Source organism: Oryzias latipes, chromosome 18, assembly GCF_002234675.1.
Source record: "Oryzias latipes chromosome 18, ASM223467v1".
Taxonomy (NCBI): domain Eukaryota; kingdom Metazoa; phylum Chordata; class Actinopteri; order Beloniformes; family Adrianichthyidae; genus Oryzias; species Oryzias latipes.
In genome coordinates this window covers 19,398,999-19,420,970 of record NC_019876.2, presented here as the reverse complement: position 1 = coordinate 19,420,970, position 21,972 = coordinate 19,398,999, and the positions used below count along the sequence as shown (strand labels likewise).

Here is a 21,972-nt window from a genome sequence, read left to right as displayed (position 1 = left end):
GGATTTTTGTCAAGGATAAAGTGTGCCTTGGCTTAAAAAAACACTGCTCTAAAGTTAGCAGACGCTGTTGCACAACCTTAAACCTACAGTACATGGTGTGGTAACATTAACCTAAAAACTGTGGACTGAACATAAGGGTTGTGCCGATGGACGATACCATCATCCATCGTGATGGCTGACTGATATCCCGATGGAGAGACACCATCGTGATGCCACGCCCCCGCCACGCTGCAAGTCGACACCATAAGCCGCGGTTACATTTGCAAAATATCTTGATGGGATCAATGGTCGGATTAGAATCCAACCGTGTACATGGGCCCAGAAAAATGTTTTCAGAATATAACAAACGTTCACATGGGTCACACTTTCGGTCGGAATAAATCATTCGCACATGCGCAGTAGGGTTTGAAAAACCGGAATGACTGAGGATATGACTTCCGCCGAGCAGCTACATACATTGACATGTCAGCTCTGTAATATACGAGACAATCTTCTAAACGTGCTTTTAATAATGTTACGATTATTATGAAGCGCCTGTTCGCCTGTTTTAATTTTAATCCGCGTGGTCAGTGCTTTTTCTGTTGAAGAGCGGAGCCGGAAAGAAGCCAGAATTAGCAGTATGCTAACATGGGCTAACAACATTAGCTTTGGGTGGTGCTGCAATCTGCATCCTGGCTGCACGTAAACATGTGGGAATAACATCAGCCTTTATTTTGTCGGGACGCGACTGGAAACACAAATCCACGTGATTGTTTGAACGGTTTCTAAGGACTGAGCGACATTTCTGCTTTGAAGCTCACACCGCCGCTGTGTGTGTGTGCTGACGATCCGAGCTGTGCTCAGACACACACTTTTAGACCCGGTTCTGAGTTCGGTAGCTCGTTTCCCTAGAACTGCGGGACGGATCGCAGTCCTAAATCTCCCACACATACCGCTCATGTAACAAAGCACCCCCCCTCCCTCCCCTCAAACACAAAGCTGTACTTTTTTTCTATTTTGTTTGTTACTTTTTTTGTTAAAGTCACTTCCCTCAGTTTATACTGGATCATCGCGGATGAGTCAGTAGTTGGGAAATAAAATAAAAGAAAGTATTAAAGTAAAATAACGAATAGCAATTATATAAGACAGAAAAATTAAAAATACCCCCCCCACACACACACACGACGATATCATCGTCCATCCCAATGGTTGACATCGTATAACCCTACTGAACATACAACCAGACAAAACAAAATTAAAATAACAAAATTACAATAAAATGTTTTGCATTTATACAAAACGTCAGAAAATGTCAATTCCCATTATGCACTGATTGTTTTACAGTCACTAGTAGGAGTGTAACGATTCGTTTTAGCAGCAATTTGATTCATATCATTTGTGGTTGCAGGTAGGATTCATAGTCTATATTGGTTTATTTAGAGTGATTTGATTCGATCAAATTCACTAACTTAAGATTGATCCAGAATATCTTTAGCCAAAAAATCAACCAGTGACTCAGAGATAACTACCTGGATATTCAACAGTTCAAGAAATGTTTTCAGATTCCTTGTATTTCTTGCAAGATAATAAATTGTAAATTCAATATGTGTACAAACAAACAAGTAAACAAGAACTAATGGCAAATCATTTACATTTTAGTTTCCTAAAGTTCAGCTCACTGTTGTTTTACCACATCAATAATTTTGAAACAATTTTAATGGTAGAGTTTGATTTGATTAACAACAATGGACAGATCTGTCTGGTTGGATCGTAGGATTGGAAATATATTCACCAATTGATTGCTACATTTCTAGTCACAAAAATAGTTTTTTTCATGCTCAGGGTAAGGCCTTCTAGCTGACCTTAATGTCACAGATTTCAGATCTGATTTGCTTTTGCAACAATCTGTCTGTTTTTTTTCTTCAAATGTCAGTGTGGGGAATTATGAATGCAGATTTCGTAAAACCTGTGACCACCAGCCAGCTGAAATATGATTGGATAAAAATCCCAATGTTCAACACTGCCAGCAGCTGAACCAAGTGGAGCTGAACATGACATGAGAAAACAGTGTAAATAATAATCACTTTTAATGCAAAGTAAATGTTATTGCACATATATTAAACAACAAACAATAAATGTACTTTTAGACTAGCAGAAACAGCCCAGCTGCTTTAACATGATTGGGATGTCAGATCTCTATTCACTCTCCTCCTGACTTTTTAGTTTTTGTTCTTCTCATTGTGTGATTGATACAGTTTAGTACTTAATGTTTGTTGAACTTACCAGAGCACACTCCTTTTTCTGTGATCTTAATTCTTTCTTTCACGTATGTCTTTGTTGTTTCCTCAGGGGTCCAAGCGCATTCTGCGGTCTAATGAGATCCTGCTGTCCTCTGCAGGCCTGACAGAAACTGACCTACAGCTCACTTTCTCTCTGCAGGTAGGTACAGACAAGCCAATCAAACAAAGCTCTAATTTTGCTATGATGTTGTTTTTGCACAAATAAAATGTAACATGACAGTCACTCAATAGGTATGGTCTGACTCGGCTTTACACCATTTGTCTTAGAATAATTATAGGAAGATGTGGTCTTGAAGAAATGAACTTGAAGAAATATTTTGGAGTGCGTTTAAAGAAAAAAGTGTAGATGCAAAGCAAAACTTCTCGAAGACACAATGGGAAACACAGGTCTTTACAATTAGTTTTAAATTTACTTATATTTAGCTTTCAGCATCTACAGTGGTGGAGAAAATTGTTGGTACCCCTCGGTTAAAGAAAGTCCACAATGCTCACTGAAATGACTTAAGACATTCAAAAGTAACAATAAATTAAAATTTATTGAAAATTAACTAATCAAAATCAGCCATTACTTTTGAGGTGTTGATTAACAGAATTATTGAAAAAACTAATGAAGTAGGGCTGGACAAAAATGATGGTACCCATAACTTAATAGGCTGTTGCACAACCTTTTGAGGCAATCACTGCAATTAAATGATTTCTGTGTTTGTCAATGAACCTTCTGTACCTGTCGACAGGTATTTTGGCCCACTCCTCATGAGAAAACTGCTCCAGTTGTCTCAGGTTTGACGGGTTTCTTCTCCAAATGGCATGTTTCTGCTTCTTCCACAGATGTTCAATGGGATTCAGATCTGGGCTAATAGAAGGCCACTTCAGAATAGTCCAACGCTTTTCTCTTAGCCATTCTTGTTTTTTTTTGGCTGTGTTTTGGATCGTTGTCAGACCCAAGCTTTCTGACCCTAGGCAGCACATTTCTATCCAGAATGTTTCACAGTAGGGACATTGTTCTTTTGGTTGTATGCTTCATTTTTGAGTCTTCGAACATAGAGCTGATGTGCCTTACCAAAATGCTCCAGTTTTGTCTCATCTGTCCAAAGGACATTTTTTCCAGAAGCTTTGTGGCTTGTCAACATGCATTTTTGCAAATTCCAGTCTGGCTTTTTTATGATTTCCTTTCAACAGTGGTCTCCTCCTTGGTCGTCTCCCATGAAGTCCACTCAGCCTCAAACGACGAATGGTGCGATCTGACGCTTTACCTTGATCTAGGAGTTCACCTTTAAGGTCTTTGGAGGTTGTTCTGGGCTCTTTGGATACAGTTCCAACTATCCGTCTCCTCAATTTGTCATCAATTTTCCTCTTCCGGCCACGTCCAGGGAGGTTGGCTACTGTCCCGTGGGTCTTAAACTTCTGAATAATATGTGCGGCTGTCGTCACAGGAACTTCAAGCTGCTTAGAGATGGGTTTAAACCTTTACCTTTACGATGTTTTATCTATAATTTTGTTTCTAATGTCCTGGGACAATTCTCTCCTTCGCTTTCTGTTGTCCATGTTCAGTAAATGGCGTAAACTTATATAGCGCTTTTCTACTTACAAGGCCCAAAGCGCTTTAGTGACAGTGACAGACCCATTCACCCATTCACACACACATTCACACATTGGTGCTGCCGAACACTGGCGCCAACCTCCAACCAGAAGCAAGGTGGGGTTCAGTGTCTTGCCCAAGTACACTTCAACTGATGGGCGTGAATAGAGCCTGCTACGATCATGGGTCGACCGCCCTACCGCTGCACCACGGTGTGGGACACACCTTTTCACCAAACAGCAACATGACTATTTGTCTCCCTTTTAAATAGGCAGACTGACTGATTATGGGTTTGAAAACAGCTGTGATGTCAATTAAAGGACATACCTGAGTTCATCATGACCCCTTGGGCAATTAGTTCTCAGTCTTTTAAGGAGGTACCATCATTTTTGTCCAGCCCTATTTCATTAGTTTGTTTTTGTTAATAATTCTGTTAATCACTTCATACTTTTGAAAGTTTCAAGTCATTTCAGTGACCATTGTGGACTTTCTTTCTTTAACTGAGGGGTACCAACAATTTTGTCAACCACTGTACATTTCGTTCCATTTATTTATTCATTCATTCATTCATTCATTCATTCATAACAATATCTAACTTTACAGCCGTTTTTTTATCCCTGTTTTATTCTATGATTTTATTTTTGTTGCCATTTTGTCACTGAGCTGTTTTTATGTATTTATCTGACGGTAGGTATTCCACTTAAAGGGCCTATACCATGCCTTTCTTCAGCCTTTTCTAGTAAACCAAATCCAAGTATATGATAATGTATTACCTTTCGCATACAAAAGAAGGAATTGTTTATTAAATATTTGTTATTTTTCTGGGTTCTGTCAACCAGGAAGTAAGCTCATTTGATCTCTGAGGCACCAGCTTTAGCTCCATTTCATGACCTCATCCTAGAGTATGCCTCAGCAGCGTGTCTGCGTCTCACCCATGAAAACCGTCAACATCCTAACTTTTACAAAGATAGATGTGCATATTGTGCATACAAAAGGAAAGTGTTTTGTGTTTGTGTGTTAGCCTGGGGGCGTTGCTACTCTTCCTGGGTAAAGATGTTCCTCACTGGTCTTTCTCACCTCGTGAAAACCTGCTTGTTTTTGTAGTTTAGAAGGGGCTGGTGCTCAGAGCGCAGGTCTCAGAGCGCAGGTTTTAAGAGGAATACTCAGAAATGCATGAATGGACCAAAATACCACTTTGGGGTTTGTGAAGAATAAAAATGATAATACAGTTAAAAGCTTTAAAAATGGATTTCCCTTTAAATCCAGTTGTTTTAAAGGGGCTTACTATTAAAGTTTGATTGAATTCTTCCATACGGCTGTTGTTTGGAAATCTTACACTAAATCAGTATTTTTTCTGTACTTTTTTACCTCATTGTGACACAAAAAATCCTAAAAATTATGTTGCCAAAATTTAAAGTCAATGTGTTGAAAGATTGTGAAAAACAATTGAGAATATTATATTTATAGGTTCTTTTGTTTGTTTTTGTAGAAAATGAAATTGCTTCACAAAAAACAGATTACCGTACCGGTAGGTCTAGTATAATACCCAAACTTTCTCTGTCTCAGTGGACACAGTCTAAAGCAAAGCCAGAGGAGAAAGTTTGCAGCGTAAAGTGCCAACCTGTTTACACAAACTTGCAGTTTGCAGCATGCTTTCTCAGACAGAGCATTGTTAACCCACTTCTCAGTAAGGATTTTTATGCTCCAAATCATCCATTTGAATGTCCATGTTTCCAAATGCTGCTGAAAGGTCACAGAGGTTTTCTCTGTGGATCTTCCAGTGTGCACTGAGCCAGATGGTATACATCATACATAAAAGTTGCTGGAAGGACAAGGCTCCAGAGATGAAACCCGTTACAACTGAGCAGCACAGTCTTGTCACAAGTCATCCTTGTTAAAATAACAGTGAGGTTCCTCATTAATGGTTTGGTGATGGTCTGAATGCTGGTGGGTTTCTTGACAGTAAAATTTTTTTTTGGCAACAAAATCCTCAAGATCCATCCAGTAATGTGTATTGGGGGTAAAAAAAACTGTGTAATGCCTGTAACACCTGTCATTGTACATGCAGTACCCCCACTTTTTGAAGAGGGACGCCAACAAGCTTCAGATCATGCTGCAGAGACGGAAGAGATACAAGAACCGAACTATCCTGGGCTACAAGACTCTGGCTCTGGGCCTTATCAACATGGCAGAGGTATCCCACTTACCTTTAGTTTTAAATCCAATTCAGTTTATAAATTCTTTCTTTTGTTTTTTGAGTTACACCAGGATCTGGCACTGCTTAGTTTGGAGAATTAAGTGGCAGAACAAGTGTTCAGAGCACAAAAACTGTCTAAACTGAGTGTATGTATGAATGTGTAATGCAGTGTTCACATTGAAAATGATTTTCACATCAAAGTTGCTTCTGCTGCCTCTTTTGATGCTGCTTGACGCTTGCCCAAAAAATGTGTTCATAAAGTTGATGCTTCAGAGATGAGTTGGAGGGGCTACTATCCAAAGTTTTTGGCCTCATCGCTATATTGAAGCATTGACTGTATTTCTCATTTACAATACATCGAAGACACGGCTGCTTTTGAGAGATCAAGTTTATTTATTTGAAAAGCTCTACAATTGGTAGAGTCGATAAAATGCACCGTGACACCCAAAACGTGCTGCTGCCAGATCACCACACCTGATGCTCAAATCACACAGAAGGATCTCTGATCCCCTCTGCACATTGACCTAACACTGACGCACAAATCACGTTCGGTGTGAACAGAACTTGAGTTTGGAGGATTTAGTGGTAAAACAAGTGTTTAGAGGGGAAAAACTGTCAAAGCTAAGAGTTTTTGCAGTATTTTTTACTTAGGTGTAAGAACTGCTGTTACAGTAAATGATAGATTTGTTTGTGTGAAGAAAGATAAATGGCTTCCTTTTAGTCACATTACATTTGACCTGTGTCTCGCCTTTTAGTCACAGTTTCTTCAACAACATGAGGGGTGCTGAACTGTTTGCATTTTTTCAGAGATGTTTTTTAGTCAGTTTTTGAACGTTTTGTGTTCAAAACATGTTGTTGTGGCATTTTTCTGATGATAGGATATTTATGAAGAAAATTAAGCTTAAAATTGTTTTTATACGTATTTCTATTTTTTTCTCAAATCATAGGCGTTTGAAAAAGACTGACACTGGGCGTGTCATAAGCTCCTTGCTCCGCCCCATTTTGATGCATCTACTTGTAGACAAATAGATCAATGTACATGTTCATTTTCCTTGTCCGAGCTGGCATCTGGCTCAAACTATTCAGCTGGATGGCTCTAATATTGCTCGCCATTTTTTTGCACCACTAATGGGGGCTGTAAGCTAGTGGGAGAGTGTATAATCACATGGGGGACAAGAAGTGGGGGCAGGCTTACTTCCTGGCAACAGTCCCGTGCAGAACCCATGCTAATTTCTAGCTCCTGCCACTCTGCTGATACAGTGTCCTAGAAAGCAACACAAGTTTCTTGATTTACCGGTAAGATAAAAACAGCATAATCACAATAAAAAGACCACTGGGAATGCTTAAATAGATCTAAAGATGATCAAAATGGGACTTTAAGGACTTCATTTAAAATAATCTAGCCACAGGGGTTGCAAGCCAGTAACTTCTGTGCCGGTCCCAAGCCCGGATAAATAGAGAGGGTTGCGTCAGGAAGGGCATCCGGCGTAAAAAAATTGCCAAAATAACCATGCGAATCATCCACAACACTTTAGACATACCGGATCGGTCGAGGCCCGGGTTAACAACGACCGCCACCGATGCTGTTAACCTACAGGGTGTCGGTGGAAATTTGACTACTGTTGGTGGAAGAAAGAGGGGAGGCAGAAGGGTCCGTGGCCAGAGAGAGAAGGGAAAAGGCAGGAACATAGGTTTGAGAATAGGGACTCTTAACGTTGGCACAATGACAGGGAAAGGCAGAGAGCTGGCAGACATGATGGAGAGAAGGAAGGTAGATGTACTGTGTGTGCAGGAGACAAGGTGGAAGGGCAGCAAGGCACGTAGTATTGGAGAAGGATACAAACTGTTCTATCATGGTGTTGATAGGAAGAGAAACGGGGTAGGAGTGATTCTGAAGGGGGAGTTTGTAAACAGTGTTCTAGAGGTGAAAAGAGTCTCAGACAGGATGATGAGCCTAAAGTTAGAAATTGAAGGGGTGATGGTGAATGTAGTCAGTGGGTATGCGCCACAGGTTGGCTGTGAGTTAGAAGTGAAGGAGAGATTCTGGAGTGAGTTGGATGAGGTCATAGAGAGTTTTCCCAGAGGAGAGAGAGTTGTTATTGGAGCAGACTTTAATGGGCATGTTGGTGAGGGCAACAGAGGTGATGAGGAGGTGATGGGCAGGTTTGGTGTGAAGGAAAGGAATCTGGAGGGACAGATGGTGGTGGACTTTGCGAAGAGGATGGAAATGGCTGTAGTCAACACTTACTTCCAGAAGAGAGAGGAACATAGAGTGACATACAGAAGTGGAGGTAGGAGTACTCAGGTGGACTACATCCTATGTAGACGAGGTCATTTTAGAGAGGTTAATGACTGCAAAGTGGTGGTAGGAGAGAGTGTAGCCAGACAGCACCGCATGGTGGTGTGTAAGATGACTCTGGAGGTCAGGAAGAAGAAGAGAGGGAAAACAGAAAAGAAGACCAAGTGGTGGAAGCTACAGAATGAAGAAACTTGTGAGGAATTTAGGCAGAAGTTGAGGCAGGTCCTGGGTGGTCAGGATGAGCTTCCAGAGGACTGGGAAACTACAGCAGAGATTATCAGGGAAACAGGTAGGAAGGTGCTAGGTGTGTCATCTGGAAAGAGGAAAGACGGTAAAGAGACTTGGTGGTGGAATGAGGAAGTACAGGAATGCGTCCAGAGGAAGAGGTTGGCTAAAAGGAAGTGGGATGTAGAAAGGACTGAGGAAGGTAGACAGGAGTACAAGGAAGCGCAGCGTAAAGTGAAGAGAGAGGTGGCAAAGGCCAAACAGAAAGCTTACGATGAGCTATATGACAGGTTAGACACAAAGGAAGGAGAGAAGGACTTGTACAGGCTAGCCAGACAGAGAGACAGAGATGGGAAGGACGTGCAACAGATAAGGGTGATTAAGGACAGAGATGGAAAGGTGCTAACAACCCAGGAGAGTGTACAGAAAAGATGGAAGGAGTATTTTGAGGAGCTGATGAACGAGGAAAATGACAGGGAAAGAAGGGAGGAAGATGTGGTTGTTGTGGAGCAGGAAGTAGCAGAGATTGGAAAGGATGAGGTTAGGAAGGCTCTGAAAAGGATGAAGAGCGGAAAGGCCGTTGGTCCTGATGACGTACCTGTGGAGGTATGGAAGTGCCTAGGAGAGACAGCAGTGGAATTTCTAACAAGGTTGTTCAATAGGATTTTAGAGAGTGAGAAGATGCCTGAGGAATGGAGGAGAAGCGTTCTGGTCCCAATCTTTAAGAACAAGGGTGACACGCAGAACTGCAGCAACTATAGAGGAATAAAGTTGATGAGCCACACAATGAAGCTGTGGGAAAGAGTAGTGGAAGCCAGGCTTAGGAAGAAGGTGGAGATTTGTGAGCAGCAGTATGGTTTCATGCCCCGTAAGAGCACCACTGATGCCATTTTTGCTTTGAGAATGTTGATGGAAAAGTACAGAGAAGGTCAGAAGGAGCTGCATTGTGTGTTCGTAGATTTAGAGAAGGCGTATGACAGGGTGCCGAGGGAGGAGCTGTGGTACTGTATGAGGTCGTCTGGAGTGGCAGAGAAGTATGTCAGAGTAGTTCAGGACATGTATGAGAGAAGTATGACGGTGGTGAGATGTGCTGTAGGTCAGACAGAGGAGTTCAAGGTGGAGGTGGGACTACACCAAGGATCAGCTTTGAGTCCTTTTTTGTTTGCTATGCTGATGGACAGGCTGACAGACGAGGTAAGACAGGAATCTCCCTGGACAATGATGTTTGCGGATGACATTGTAATTTGCAGTGAGAGTAGAGAGCAGGTGGAGGAACAGCTAGAGAGGTGGAGGTTTGCTCTGGAAAGAAGAGGTATGAAGGTCAGTCGTAGTAAGACAGAATACATGTGTCTGAACGAGAGGGATCAAGGTAGAAGCGTTAGGTTACAGGGGACTGAGGTGAAGAAGGTGCAGGAGTTTAAGTACTTGGGGTCAACAGTTCAGTGTGATGGGGATTGTGGAAAAGAGGTGAAGAGGCGAGTGCAGGCAGGTTGGAGCGGTTGGAGGAAAGTGTCAGGAGTGTTGTGTGACAGAAGAGTGCCAGCAAGACTCAAAGGAAAGGTGTACAAGACAGTGGTGAGACCAGCTCTGCTCTATGGGTTAGAGACGGTAGCAGTGAGACAGAGACAAGAGGCTGAGATGGAGGTAGCGGAGATGAAGATGTTGAGGTTCTCCTTAGGAGTGACCAGGTTAGACAGGATAAGGAACGAGTACATCAGAGGGACGGCTCATGTTGCCTGTGTCAGCGACAAAGTCAGAGAAGCCAGACTGAGATGGTTTGGACATGTTCAGAGGAGGGATAGTGGATATATTGGTAGAAGGATGTTGGAGATGGAGCTGCCTGGCAGGAGGGCAAGAGGACGGCCAAAGAGGAGATACATGGATGTCTTAACAGAGGACATGAAGTTGGCTAATGTTAGGGTAGAAGATGTCCATGATAGAGTGAGGTGGAAAAGGATGATTCGCTGTGGCGACCCCTGATGGGAAAAGCCGAAAGAGAAAGAAGAAGGACTTCATTTAAAATCAGATTTTTAAAAAAAGGAGGGAAAATTCCTTGCCGTATTTTTAGTTTTTGCACTTTATATCTGTCATTGCTGGATGCCCTACAAGCTCATCTACTTTCATATCACCACTTTATCCATCAGAACATTTCATTAACTTTGCTGCCTCTCAAAGCATATTCAAAGTTAACCTTTATCCAACACACCCAATTTCGGGGAGTGCTCTTTAAAACCGGATGCTGGATTTGAGTGTTTGGACTGGTGGTCAAATGTCACAAATGTCACAGTAAATCTACATTTCTCAGAGGAAGTCTTTTTTTTTTTTCTTTTGTTGACATCGTTATATCGGCTGCTTCATGCAATCTGTTCTTACTGAGCAGCTAATGATGAGAAAAGACAGCTATTGATGATGGATGGCTCTGTGTGCACATGTAGACGTTTGCTGCACTTTATGAATGCCTGCTGGAAGTCATGGCTGACCATAAAAAAATGAACTGGCAATTCATAAAAAGACAGAGCTTTAGCAAAGGGCCGGCTGGAGTAAGAAGGGCATACAGACTTAATCAGGTAATGGGTTTGCTGTATGGTATGTCTCAAAAACGATCAGAGGCTTTGCTCTAAGTCAGACAAAAGCATATATGAAAGCTGATGTGCACCATGTTGGCATGCGTCAGACAGCCAGTTGGATGAAAAGCCATGTCCTTCTAAAATAGGATGTTATTCAATTGCATTGGTGCATGCTGACTGCCTCTGATGGTGCCTGCATGTTAAATAAAGTTGTGTTTTATGTGTCACGGCGTGAGGGTGGCTAGAAAGCCGGTGTGGGTACCGGATGTTCTCGGGTTGCCGGATGTTCTCGGGGTCCTTCGGGGTCCTTCGACCAATGATGACGTCACACTATTTGATTGGCTGTAAGTTGCCACGACCAATGAGTTAACGTCACTAAGTTTTTTTAAAAACTTTATTGACAATTGCGGTATCATACATTAACAATGACATTAACGTTAACAACGAACAATAACGATGTAATCAATATTGCCTCGAAGATCAGTCACCATTGCCAAATATAACATATTGACATAGAAAATAAAGAATAGAGGGTAAAAAAAGAAACAATGAACATAACACACAAATAAAACATAAGTAAAATAAAATAAAGGAACATAGAAAAAATCTAAGTAGTCTAATACTAGTTAAGTTAGGGGTACTCGTGAAGTTTGTATTTCTGAACAAAACTAAGCAATTTCAAGCCATTCTTCTTTTTCATATAATGAAGTGATTGAAAGCAAAAACAGAGCTCTTTATTAAATGTTATAAAAGTGGTTTGGTCTTCAAAACTTGACCTCACCAAGATGGCGGTGCTCGCCTCCCATGAGGAACCACGTGATGTCTCCTCTAGTGATATAACTCATTGGAAGGACCCTGAAGGACCCCGAGAACATCCGGCAACCCGAGAACATCTGGTACCTACACCGGTAGGACCCAGACGCAGAGGCGGAGGCACACGGTTCAGGGACTAGAGGGTTTAATACAAAACAAAAGGCGCTGCAGAGCAGGATGACAAAACCAAAACCAAAAACTCACTGTGGCGTGGCATGAAACAAGGAACTTGGCATGAAGACGTGAACACCGAGACAAAGGCTAATGGACCAGCACAGGAGGAAGGCAAAGACAAGACTTAAATACAGACAGGGCAGACAAGACACAGGTGAACACGATCAGGGCAGATGGGGACCAAAGGAAGTAGAACTCAAGAAACAAGACAAGACAGGAAACCTTTCAAAATAAAACAGGAAACAGAACCAAACAAGACAGAACAAGAACTAAAACGAAAAACAAGACACAACAAACTCAAACCATGACATTATGCTCTTTCAGCTGACAGGTTGACTGCAGAGTGCATCACAAAGGAGATTCAAAATGCAGTCACTCCAAAGGTTCAAACCCTTGTTCTGTTGTAGTTGCGGAAGATGTTGATTCAAACAACAATCTCAGTATTCTATGAATGCTACTTTTAATTCTACATTTACATACAGAGTGCTTACAAAGTAAACACGGAACACTCTGAAAAATATTCTTTGAAGTTAACCAGACTAATGATTTAAATCAACTTTTTTTTTTTCCATTGGCTTAAATGCAAAAACGCACAAACTGAGATATAAAGCAAATGAAAAGAGCTTCTAAAACCCGTGTGAAGGCCATTTACACAAAATAACATGGCGGTAAATGCAAAAACTGAAATAAAAAAGGGTCAAAATAGGTATCCACAGAGTTTAATTCATAAGAATTGAAGGCATAAAGGGTCTAAAAGGTGCATTCTGCAGATTCCTTATATCCACACAAACTGACCTTAGCTCTGAGAGGAAAGACTAGACTATAAAATCTTTTTAAGATGGGTCAAAGTTTGGCATGTAAAGCTTTTTATGAGATTGTGAGACTTGATCCTTAGTCACAGCTGCCCTTACGGCTACATACATGCAGTGAAAAATGGGCAAATCTGAGACCCGCAGAAAATATCAAGGGCGTAGACCACTCTGTGAGCACATAGGGGCCAAAATGTTCATGAATATTTTTACTACGGGCATGCTGCAGTCGAAGGATCGTAGTGAACACTTAAACAACACATGAGGGTTAAGTAGGTGAGACGCTGGCATGTTGTACGGATTATTTATTTTTTTAGCCCCCCAAAACCCTAAGCACTGCACAAGGGGCCTGTTAGTGCTGTTCAAGTGGTAAGTGCGCGCTCCTTGTGAGCTCCTTGTATGTTGTGCGCTCCAGCCTGGCTGTTAGAAATAAGGAAATCAAACAATCAGAGTGTCGTTTGTGTCAGCATTCTAAAGGCGTACTGCAGGCACTTGCGTATCACCTGCACAGCCTGTGCATTCAACATTTGTGTGCTGTCAATAAGGGGGCAGTACGTGCACTTTACTAGTGACTAGAGTGTGGCGTAAAGACACCGGATGACAGCATCACTTTTAAGTCATAAGTATGTGTGTGTAACTTCTATTAGTTCTACGAATACTTCACAATACCAATACCACATGCATAACAATGTAACTTTCCATTTTTATTATATCTCTTGAGGTGGCCATTCGAGCCTCAAGGTAACTGCAAGACACACCTGCGCTCCCCTTAAGATCTGTCCGCTTCTGTCGATGACCCTATGACCCTCCATGGGCCGGAATAATCCAAAAACCTGCTGTACCTACAGTATATGGGTCACCCCCTGTTCAGGTGTGACTAAGGCTTTAACTAGGGTCCAGAATAGAGGGTCTGTGATTGTTTTTTTTTTTGTGTGGAATTGAGATAAAATAGGACTAAAGAGTCCAGCGTAGATTTGTAAACATGTTTATGGGTGTATAGGAAAAATATCTTCCTTTTAATCTGTGGATACGGCTGTTTTTATAATAGGCTGTTTAGACTTCATCACTGCCGCTAGTGTGATCAGAATACTGATAGAAGCTGGATGTCATTCAAACATACACACACGCACTCATGTTCTCACTCACACACTCTGTGTGAAAGTGTGTGTCTGTTTGTGTGTGTTATGTCTGACATGGTTTAGAAAATACACTTTTTTTACACATTATCCCAATATATGCTTTTATTTTGGCAGCCCAAGTTTTGGGTTGGTTGAGACATCTACATAAATACGTTTAACACGTTATTCTTGTTTTCTTGCAAACTGAAGGTGATGCAGCACCCCAGCGAAGGTGCCCAGGTTCTGGGGCTCCACAGCCAGCTGAAAGACGCCTCCGTGCCCGTGGCTGAGATTAGAGTGTACTCCTTGAGCAGCCAGCCCATCGACCACGAGGGACCCAAGGCCAAGATGTCTGGTGCGTGCGTTTACAACCATCGCTCATTGCTCTTTTCCTTACACTGGTCCTTACTGTCTTTTACCCTGGATTTATTTAGACCGTTCCCCAGACATCGACAACTACTCCGAGGAGGATGAAGAAAGCTACTCGTCAGAACAGGAAGGCAGCGACGACCCCATTCATGGACAGGTGCGGTTTGGACTTTTCCACCTCAAGTTGGTCTGCCCAGCCAGCTACTGGGTGCTCCCCTGCTTCCATAAAAAAATAATTGGGATTATTTTGATGTGACAAAATAGAAAGAAACCACAGAAAGATGGATTTCCTTTATTTTTCTTTGCTTGTTTGTTTAAAGCTCCCCGTTTAATTGCTGCAAGCTTCAGCAGGGTGTTTGCGATTTCTTTATTGTGTCAGACTCTCTTTTGCATGATGTGCAAGAGATTGAAAAGAGTGAACACACAACAGAACTACCAGGTTGTCATTCATCTTTTGGCAAATCCCTTCAGGGATTGCCACAGCGAATCAACTTTCACTGATTTGCACAGGTGGTTTGGCAGAGATTTCTGCTATTCCTGACACAACCCTGTATTTTATCTGACTTGGGTCCCCTTGTGGCTACATATTTAGGTAGTAGTGCAAAGGGTCTTGCCCAATGACCCACACTGTATGAAGTTCATTGCGCCCCTGGGAATCAAACCTTCATTTCCCTTGTGCCAGACCTCCAATGAGCCATCCAGCCGTGATGATGTGCCAGGTGCACAATGAAAAAACTACAAACAGCCTATTCCAGCTACAGATAGGCAAAGGTGGGGTACACCCTAGACAAGTGGCCAGTTTGTCGCTGCGCCACACAATTACGCACACTCAAATTCACACCCAAAACCTTAGTCACATGGACCTGTACAGGAGATGACCTGCAATGGTAGAGAGGTGCAGCCGCAGTGAAGTGCAGGTGTGTCTTGCTCTTGCTCTTGTTGCTAACGTGTGACCCCCCTTAAGGGACATCCTGAAAATAGAATGTACCGTTGTTGTGCATGTGGTAAATGTATCGTGAAGTAATTGTCAGGATTACTTTACGATACACAAGGGTCATTTGGACTGTAATTTAAATTATGTTGACTCTGTTTTAAATTAAACTTTTGCAGTGAATTGGAAATTATCTATTTCGTTGTTTTGTTCATTTATAGCAAGTTATATCGTTATCGCAATATTGATCACTAATATCTCAAATCACGAGTTTTCCCTCATACCGTGCAGCCCTACTCTTCTCTCATTGGTTAGGTATTACAAGGGTAGGGCAAAACTTTTTACTGGTACTTTGGTCCGGCTGAGGAATACTGCAGGGCGGTTACTTAAAGACGGCTATGAAGGTACTGACAAGTGTTTATGAAATATAGATTCTCTGTAAAACAGTTAAAGAAGCAATGTGTATCACATTATGCATTGTTTTAATGAGCTTGCATTCATCCGATCACATTTTATTGAGTTACTGTGTCTCATCATTGTGGCGTTGTTTAGGATGATGCCACGTAACGACACACAGAAAAGCATGTAAAACGTGTTTTCAGCAGTGTTTAAAAAAAACTTCTACATTCCGACTCTTTTTACATCACGTGACGACTAGCTAAGGTGGTCGTTTTGTTTCAGTTGTTCCGTTTCGAGAAGGATTGTATTCAGACTTAGAGTGAACCAAAGCTCGGTTCAATTGGAAACAAATTGAGACCACCTCAAAACATGGGTCCAAGAGGGGTTCCTGGTCTTGGACAAGGGTGCGCTTGGGTGTGTTCAGACTAAAAAATTTGCTGCGGATTATCGGAGGAAACGAACTCTGGTTCAATTTAAGCAGACCAAATGTGTCCAATCTGAATACACCCTTGGAGTCGCCGATAAACTTATGAAGCAAAACCCACACATGCACAAGGAGTATGTTCAAACTCCACAAAGAACCCAGCTATGATTTGAACCAGGGCCTTCTTGGTGTGACCACTACACCACGATGCACCCCCTTCACACACACACACACACATTTAGGCTCAATAAAAGTAAAAAAGATAATTTTTTTGAGTAAATTCCATTAAATTTTTTATTTGAAGAAAACCTGATGACATTATCAAATTAATCCAGCATTTCTACTAAGAGTTGGACCAGATGTTAACCTGCTGTTAATATGAAGCCAAATAAATAAAGGTTTAAAATCAGGACTGTTGCAAGATAAGTGTGAATTTAATTCAATTTCATTTCTACAGCCCAATATTACAACAATAGTCTTCTCAATGGGCTTCATACCATTAATTGTATAAGAACATGAAATCACTCATAAAATATACTAGGTAATGGCTAAACAGACTAAACTAAACGGGGCATCTGTGCTCTTAGACCCTCCTCGGTAAAAAAAAAAAATCCTAGAAAAAACAAAAACAGAAAACGATTTCCAGAAAGAAAAAGAAGAAACTTCAGGAATGTCCACATGAAGGAGGGATCCTCTCCCTTGTCCGACTCTACAACTACATGTTTGACTAGTGTTTCTATTTTTTTTCTATTTTTGTAAAACAAAATTTTTTCTCTGCACACATAGATTAGTTGCGTGCATATTAAAAGTGTAAAATTTTACTTTTTATGAAAACAATATATATAATAAAGTCTTTTATCTACAGCGAGGTCAATAAGTATTTGATCACCCTGTGATTTAGCAAGTTCTCCCACTTAGAAAACATGGAGGTGCGTAAAATGTTCATCATAGGTGCATTTCCACAGTGAGAGACAGAATCTGAAGAAACATCCAGAAATCACGTTGTACGATTTTTTTAAACAATTTATTTGTATATTACTGTGACAAATAAGTATTTGATCACTTGATTATCAGATAGATTTCCGACCGGCAAAGATCTGCTGCTCTGCTTTTAAATAGTCCAACTCCACTCTGCTCATGATTCTGAATTAGTGGCACCTGTTTGAGGTCGTTAGCTTGCATAAAGGCACCTGTGCACCCCACAATCAGTCAGAAGTCTAACTACCAACATGGGCAAAACCAAAGAGCTGTCAAAAGACACAAGAGACAAAATTGTAGACCTTCACAAAGCTGGAAGTGGGTACGGGGCAATTGCCAAGCAGCTTGGTGAGAAACGAACAACTGTTGGAGCAATTGTCAGAAAATGGAAGAGGCTAATGATGACTGTCAATGTCCTTCGGACTGAGGTCCCTCGCAAGCTCTCACCTCGTGGGGTATCGATGATGCTAAGGAAGGTGAAGAATCAGCCCGGGACTACACGGGAGGAGCTGGTCAATGAGCTGAAGCACACAGCCAAGGAAACCAAGGAGTGGCTCCGTAAGAAGCATATCAAGGTTCTGGAGGGGCCTAGCCAGTCTCCAGACCTAAATCCAATAGAGAATCTTTGGAGGGAGCTGAAACTCCGTGTTGCTCAGTGACAGCCCCGAACCCTGACAGATCTAGAGAGGATCTGTATGGAGGAGTGGGCCAAAATCCCTGCTGCAGTGGTTAGAAACCTAGTGAAGAACTACAGGAACCATTTGACCTCTGTAATATTTAACAAAGGCTTCTGTACCAAATATTAAAGTTGATTAACTCAAGTGATCAAATACTTATTTATCACAGTAATATACAAATAAATTGTTTAAAAAGTCGTACAACTTTTCTGAATGTTTCTTCAGATTCTGTCTCTCACTGTGGAAATGCACCTATGATGAAAATTTTAGACCCCTCCATGTTTTCTAAGTGGGAGAACTTGCTAAATCACTGGGTGATCAAATACTTATTGACCTCACTGTATGTAAAGCAACTGTGTATGAAAATGAAATGTTTTAAAAATTAAACAAAAACTTTCAGAATTCTACTTCTATCTTTCCGTTTTCTGTCTCCTTTAGTATCTGTATGACGAAGAAGATGAGGTAAGGAAGAAGAAGCCGAGACGTAAGCTCCCTTCCAACGCGGCAATCACCCGAGTAAGAATAAAGCAAAGCCTCGTCTCATCAGTCCATGCATCTTTCTCCCTGTCCCGCTGTCCTCCGTCTGTGTTTGTTGACTCCTGATTTAATTTGTGGCTAACCTCTTCCTTGCAGAAGCCCTCACACATCAATTTCATTTGACTGCACCCCACAAACCTCCCCTTGGTCTGCCTCCTCACTGAGCCTTTGCTCTCTCGTCAGCTCTGCCTTCTCGTGTCGATCGCACTGATTCTGTTTTCTCCCTCTGCCTCTCCAAATGTCTAACTCACATAAACGAGTCACTGCAAGCACCTGCAGCGAACCTCACACACAAATGCTCCACTGATACCGGAACCAGACTGCAGATGATTGATCAAATCAGTGTATCTGCAAGAAAGAAATACTGTGCAACGATAAAACCCCTCAAAGGATACAGAATTCTGCCAACTAATCATTACACAGTGATGTGTGAACAGAGGTTAAGCCCTTATAAATACCCCCGCTGTGGGAAGTGTGTGGTTTCTTACTGCCTAATGTGGTTAAAAGTCCTAGCATTGCGAACAGCATCATCAACTGACTTAGAAAAACAAATTGCTTAAGATGCTAATTATGTATACTATGTTAGTTATGCTAATGTGGCTAAAAGTGCTAACATTGCAATCAGCATCATCAACTCACTGCAAGACAACTCAGAAAAACGCATTGCTTCAGATGATCATACTGTTAAGAGCTACATGTGATAAGTTGATAGAAATTCCAATTTTTTTCTGTTGATTTTATCTCCATAGCAACCATTTTATGCTTTGGTTGCCTGGGGATAATGAACAGTTCGATGTCAGTTTCAGACGAATTAGCAACAGAGATTTTTTGCTAGCAATGCCCACATTCCTTATATGTTCGTATCCGATGTATTTCGATTTGTTCAGTTCTAGCCATTAATACATCCATTAAATCTTCACAGTATTCCGTTGAAAAATGTATGAATGATAGGAGTACGCCACTTTTGCAAGCTTGCCATGCGCACGCCGTTCAAAATCTATAACTTTTAATTGCAACATTTTTTCCAGTTTTTGTCTATTAATACCTGAAAAGTTATAAGACGATTGATAAAAATCCCAATGACGAGTTTTTGTTTGTAGCTGGTACTGAAGGTGCTTTTTTTTGTAAATTTAAGATGGCATTGACTCCTGAGGTCAAAGGAAGACCAAACTGAAACTCCAGAGGTGGTTGTAGACTTAAGCTAGCTGCATGTGTGGGGAATTTCGAGTAAATCGCTGGAAAAAAAGTTCATTTTCCCATAATGTGGAAAACATAAAAATTGCAAAATCACAGATTTTGGCACAAAATGAGTCTGACTGCTAAAGGGTGTAAATAGGTCTCTTTTATACAGATAACCAGTTCAGATAGGTCATATTAATACAGGTAACATGTGGAGGATAGAAGAACTTCTTGAAGAAGTAACAGGTCTGTGAGGAACATACTTATTGCTGCTGTGTACCTATTTTCTGCAGCATTATGCAAATAAATTCTTTAAAAATTAAAATACAATTTCCTGGATTCATTTTTTTACATTTAGCCTCTCACAGTTGTTCTGTTCCTGTGATGAACATTACAGACCAAACTCATCTTTTAAGTGTAACATTTGCAGAATCTGTGATTTACAGACTTTTTTCTCTAATGTATATCAGTTTTCATGCTAATATTTATGTAAAAATGAAATTTTGTTTTACTTTTTTTTTCTTTTAATTTCCTTGAAAAGGCTGACGTGCAGTATGTCACTGACACTTGCTTGCAGGCTTTCTAGTGTCGCATGTAAATGTGCAGCTTTCTGTCTTTCAGCTGATTGTTAATGCTCTCCAAGGACTCTCAAGTGTCAGCTTCAGCAGCTGCTTTCATCCCTAAAAGCACAGAGCAAACTTCTGCTGAGTGTCTAACCTGCACTTAACAGCAGGCAGCAAAGATGATAAAATTCACCCACAGAAGCCAAAAAAGGAGAACATTTATGCATTTATTTTAAATAACTTTTTTTTTTTTTTTTACCAAAATACGGTTTTTGAACAATGAAAAAACTCCATTAAATCAGTCCTCATTAGCATTCTGTATAAACTTTGTTTTCCTTTTTCAGTGGCTTCAGATGAATAAAAAAAAGCTTTGAAGTTATTCCTGCAAAGCTTTTTTTATGGGAGAGATGTCCGCTTTTTATGGCATCAGTAACTCTTGTGTTCACACTTGATCCACTTTAATAACAAATCCTAAAACTGTCATATTAAAAATCCTTTTTCCTTGCTAAAAAAATTGGATTTTTCCCTCTTTTTTTCTTCATCCTGTTCCTCTAAGTGATCAAAGGCCAAGCCTGTCCTCGTGGGAAGATCCTTACTTTTTCTGAGCTGTACTCATCATCTTGTGTTTTGTTTGTTTCCACAGCAACCCAACATCAAACAGAAGTTTGTTGCCCTTCTGAAAAGGTTTAAAGTCACAGATGAGGTCAGTCGCTTTCCCTCTTCTTTCACAGTTGACCTTAAATGGGACATTTGAAGTGTCTGCTGTTTTGGAATCATTTTTTTTGCTTACTAGCTGGGGTGGCAGGTAACATCCAAAGTCTACCAGCCAAATTACATTTCTACTAGCCAAACATTTCTCTGGAAAAATCATATATATGTTTGAAAGCAAATCAGGTATATTCCTTTTATTTATAAAGTTTAAGTTGATGATTAATCTCTCAACAATAAGAACTAAGCCATAAATAATAATTGAAAGTGTTTTCTTATGTCAGGTTTAATAACATTACAGAAATGTAATACTTAAAAAAAGACACTTTTGATCTCTAACCTTTTTATGAACATATACCTTTCTTTGAAGCATCGACTTACTTTATCTACAAGTAAGATGTTCGGGAAGTATTTAATATTGACCAATATGAACAGCTTATTTTTTTACGAGTCAATCCAGACGACAATATTGGGTACAGAGGAGCAAAGTCTGTGGGTGACCTGCTGGATGCTCACGTCGTGGGTTTGGTCAACTTTGTGGCTTGCAGTCTGTTTTCAATATAGTTTTTTATATTTTTATTATTATTTTAAAATAATTTTTTATGTTTTTTATGGAAATGTATTGCATTCAATAAGAAAAAAAGACTACCTTTTTTTACTGAAACAAATATGCATTAAATCCTTATATCAATAAGGATTAACTAGTGATAAACAATAAAAAAATAATTTAAAGTTTGCTTTTTGACAAAAATGTCATGCAGAGAAAAAAACTGCATATATTGAAAAACAATCTGTTTTACAGGCAGCAGGTGTATTTAGTTTGATTTCTTTCCTTTTCACACCCTAGTGTTTTATAAAGCTACTTTTATGCCTGAAAAAACCCTTCATAAACCAGATTTAATATACAGTGCTCAGCATAAATGAGTACACCTCACTTCATTTGTCAGAAAACCTTTATTCCCTTTTCAGAATCAACATTTTCTGTGAAATTCTATACTACAAAACACACCTACAAAGGTGGGCCATTGACTGGAAGAAGATATGCTAATTTGTACACAAAAAAGGGATTTTCCTAACAAATTAATTCAAGCCCATGTTGCAAAAAGGAGTACACCCCAGTCATAGTCTTAGGAGAAAAGCCAAACTT

At 40.5% G+C, this 21,972-nt stretch overlaps 1 protein-coding gene across 2 annotated transcripts in view; it reads left to right on the top strand.

Moving 5' to 3' along the window:
- pacs1 (phosphofurin acidic cluster sorting protein 1) overlaps positions 1-21,972 on the top strand; it is a 91,312-nt gene that overhangs the window by 50,411 nt on the left and 18,929 nt on the right. For both annotated transcript variants that reach the window (XM_023965821.1, XM_023965820.1), the window contains exons 3-8: positions 2,329-2,418; positions 5,927-6,052; positions 14,271-14,415; positions 14,495-14,586; positions 18,277-18,354; positions 20,761-20,820. In XM_023965821.1, coding sequence (XP_023821589.1) covers positions 2,329-2,418; positions 5,927-6,052; positions 14,271-14,415; positions 14,495-14,586; positions 18,277-18,354; positions 20,761-20,820 — 591 coding nt within the window. The remainder of the gene's footprint in view (positions 1-2,328; positions 2,419-5,926; positions 6,053-14,270; positions 14,416-14,494; positions 14,587-18,276; positions 18,355-20,760; positions 20,821-21,972) is intronic.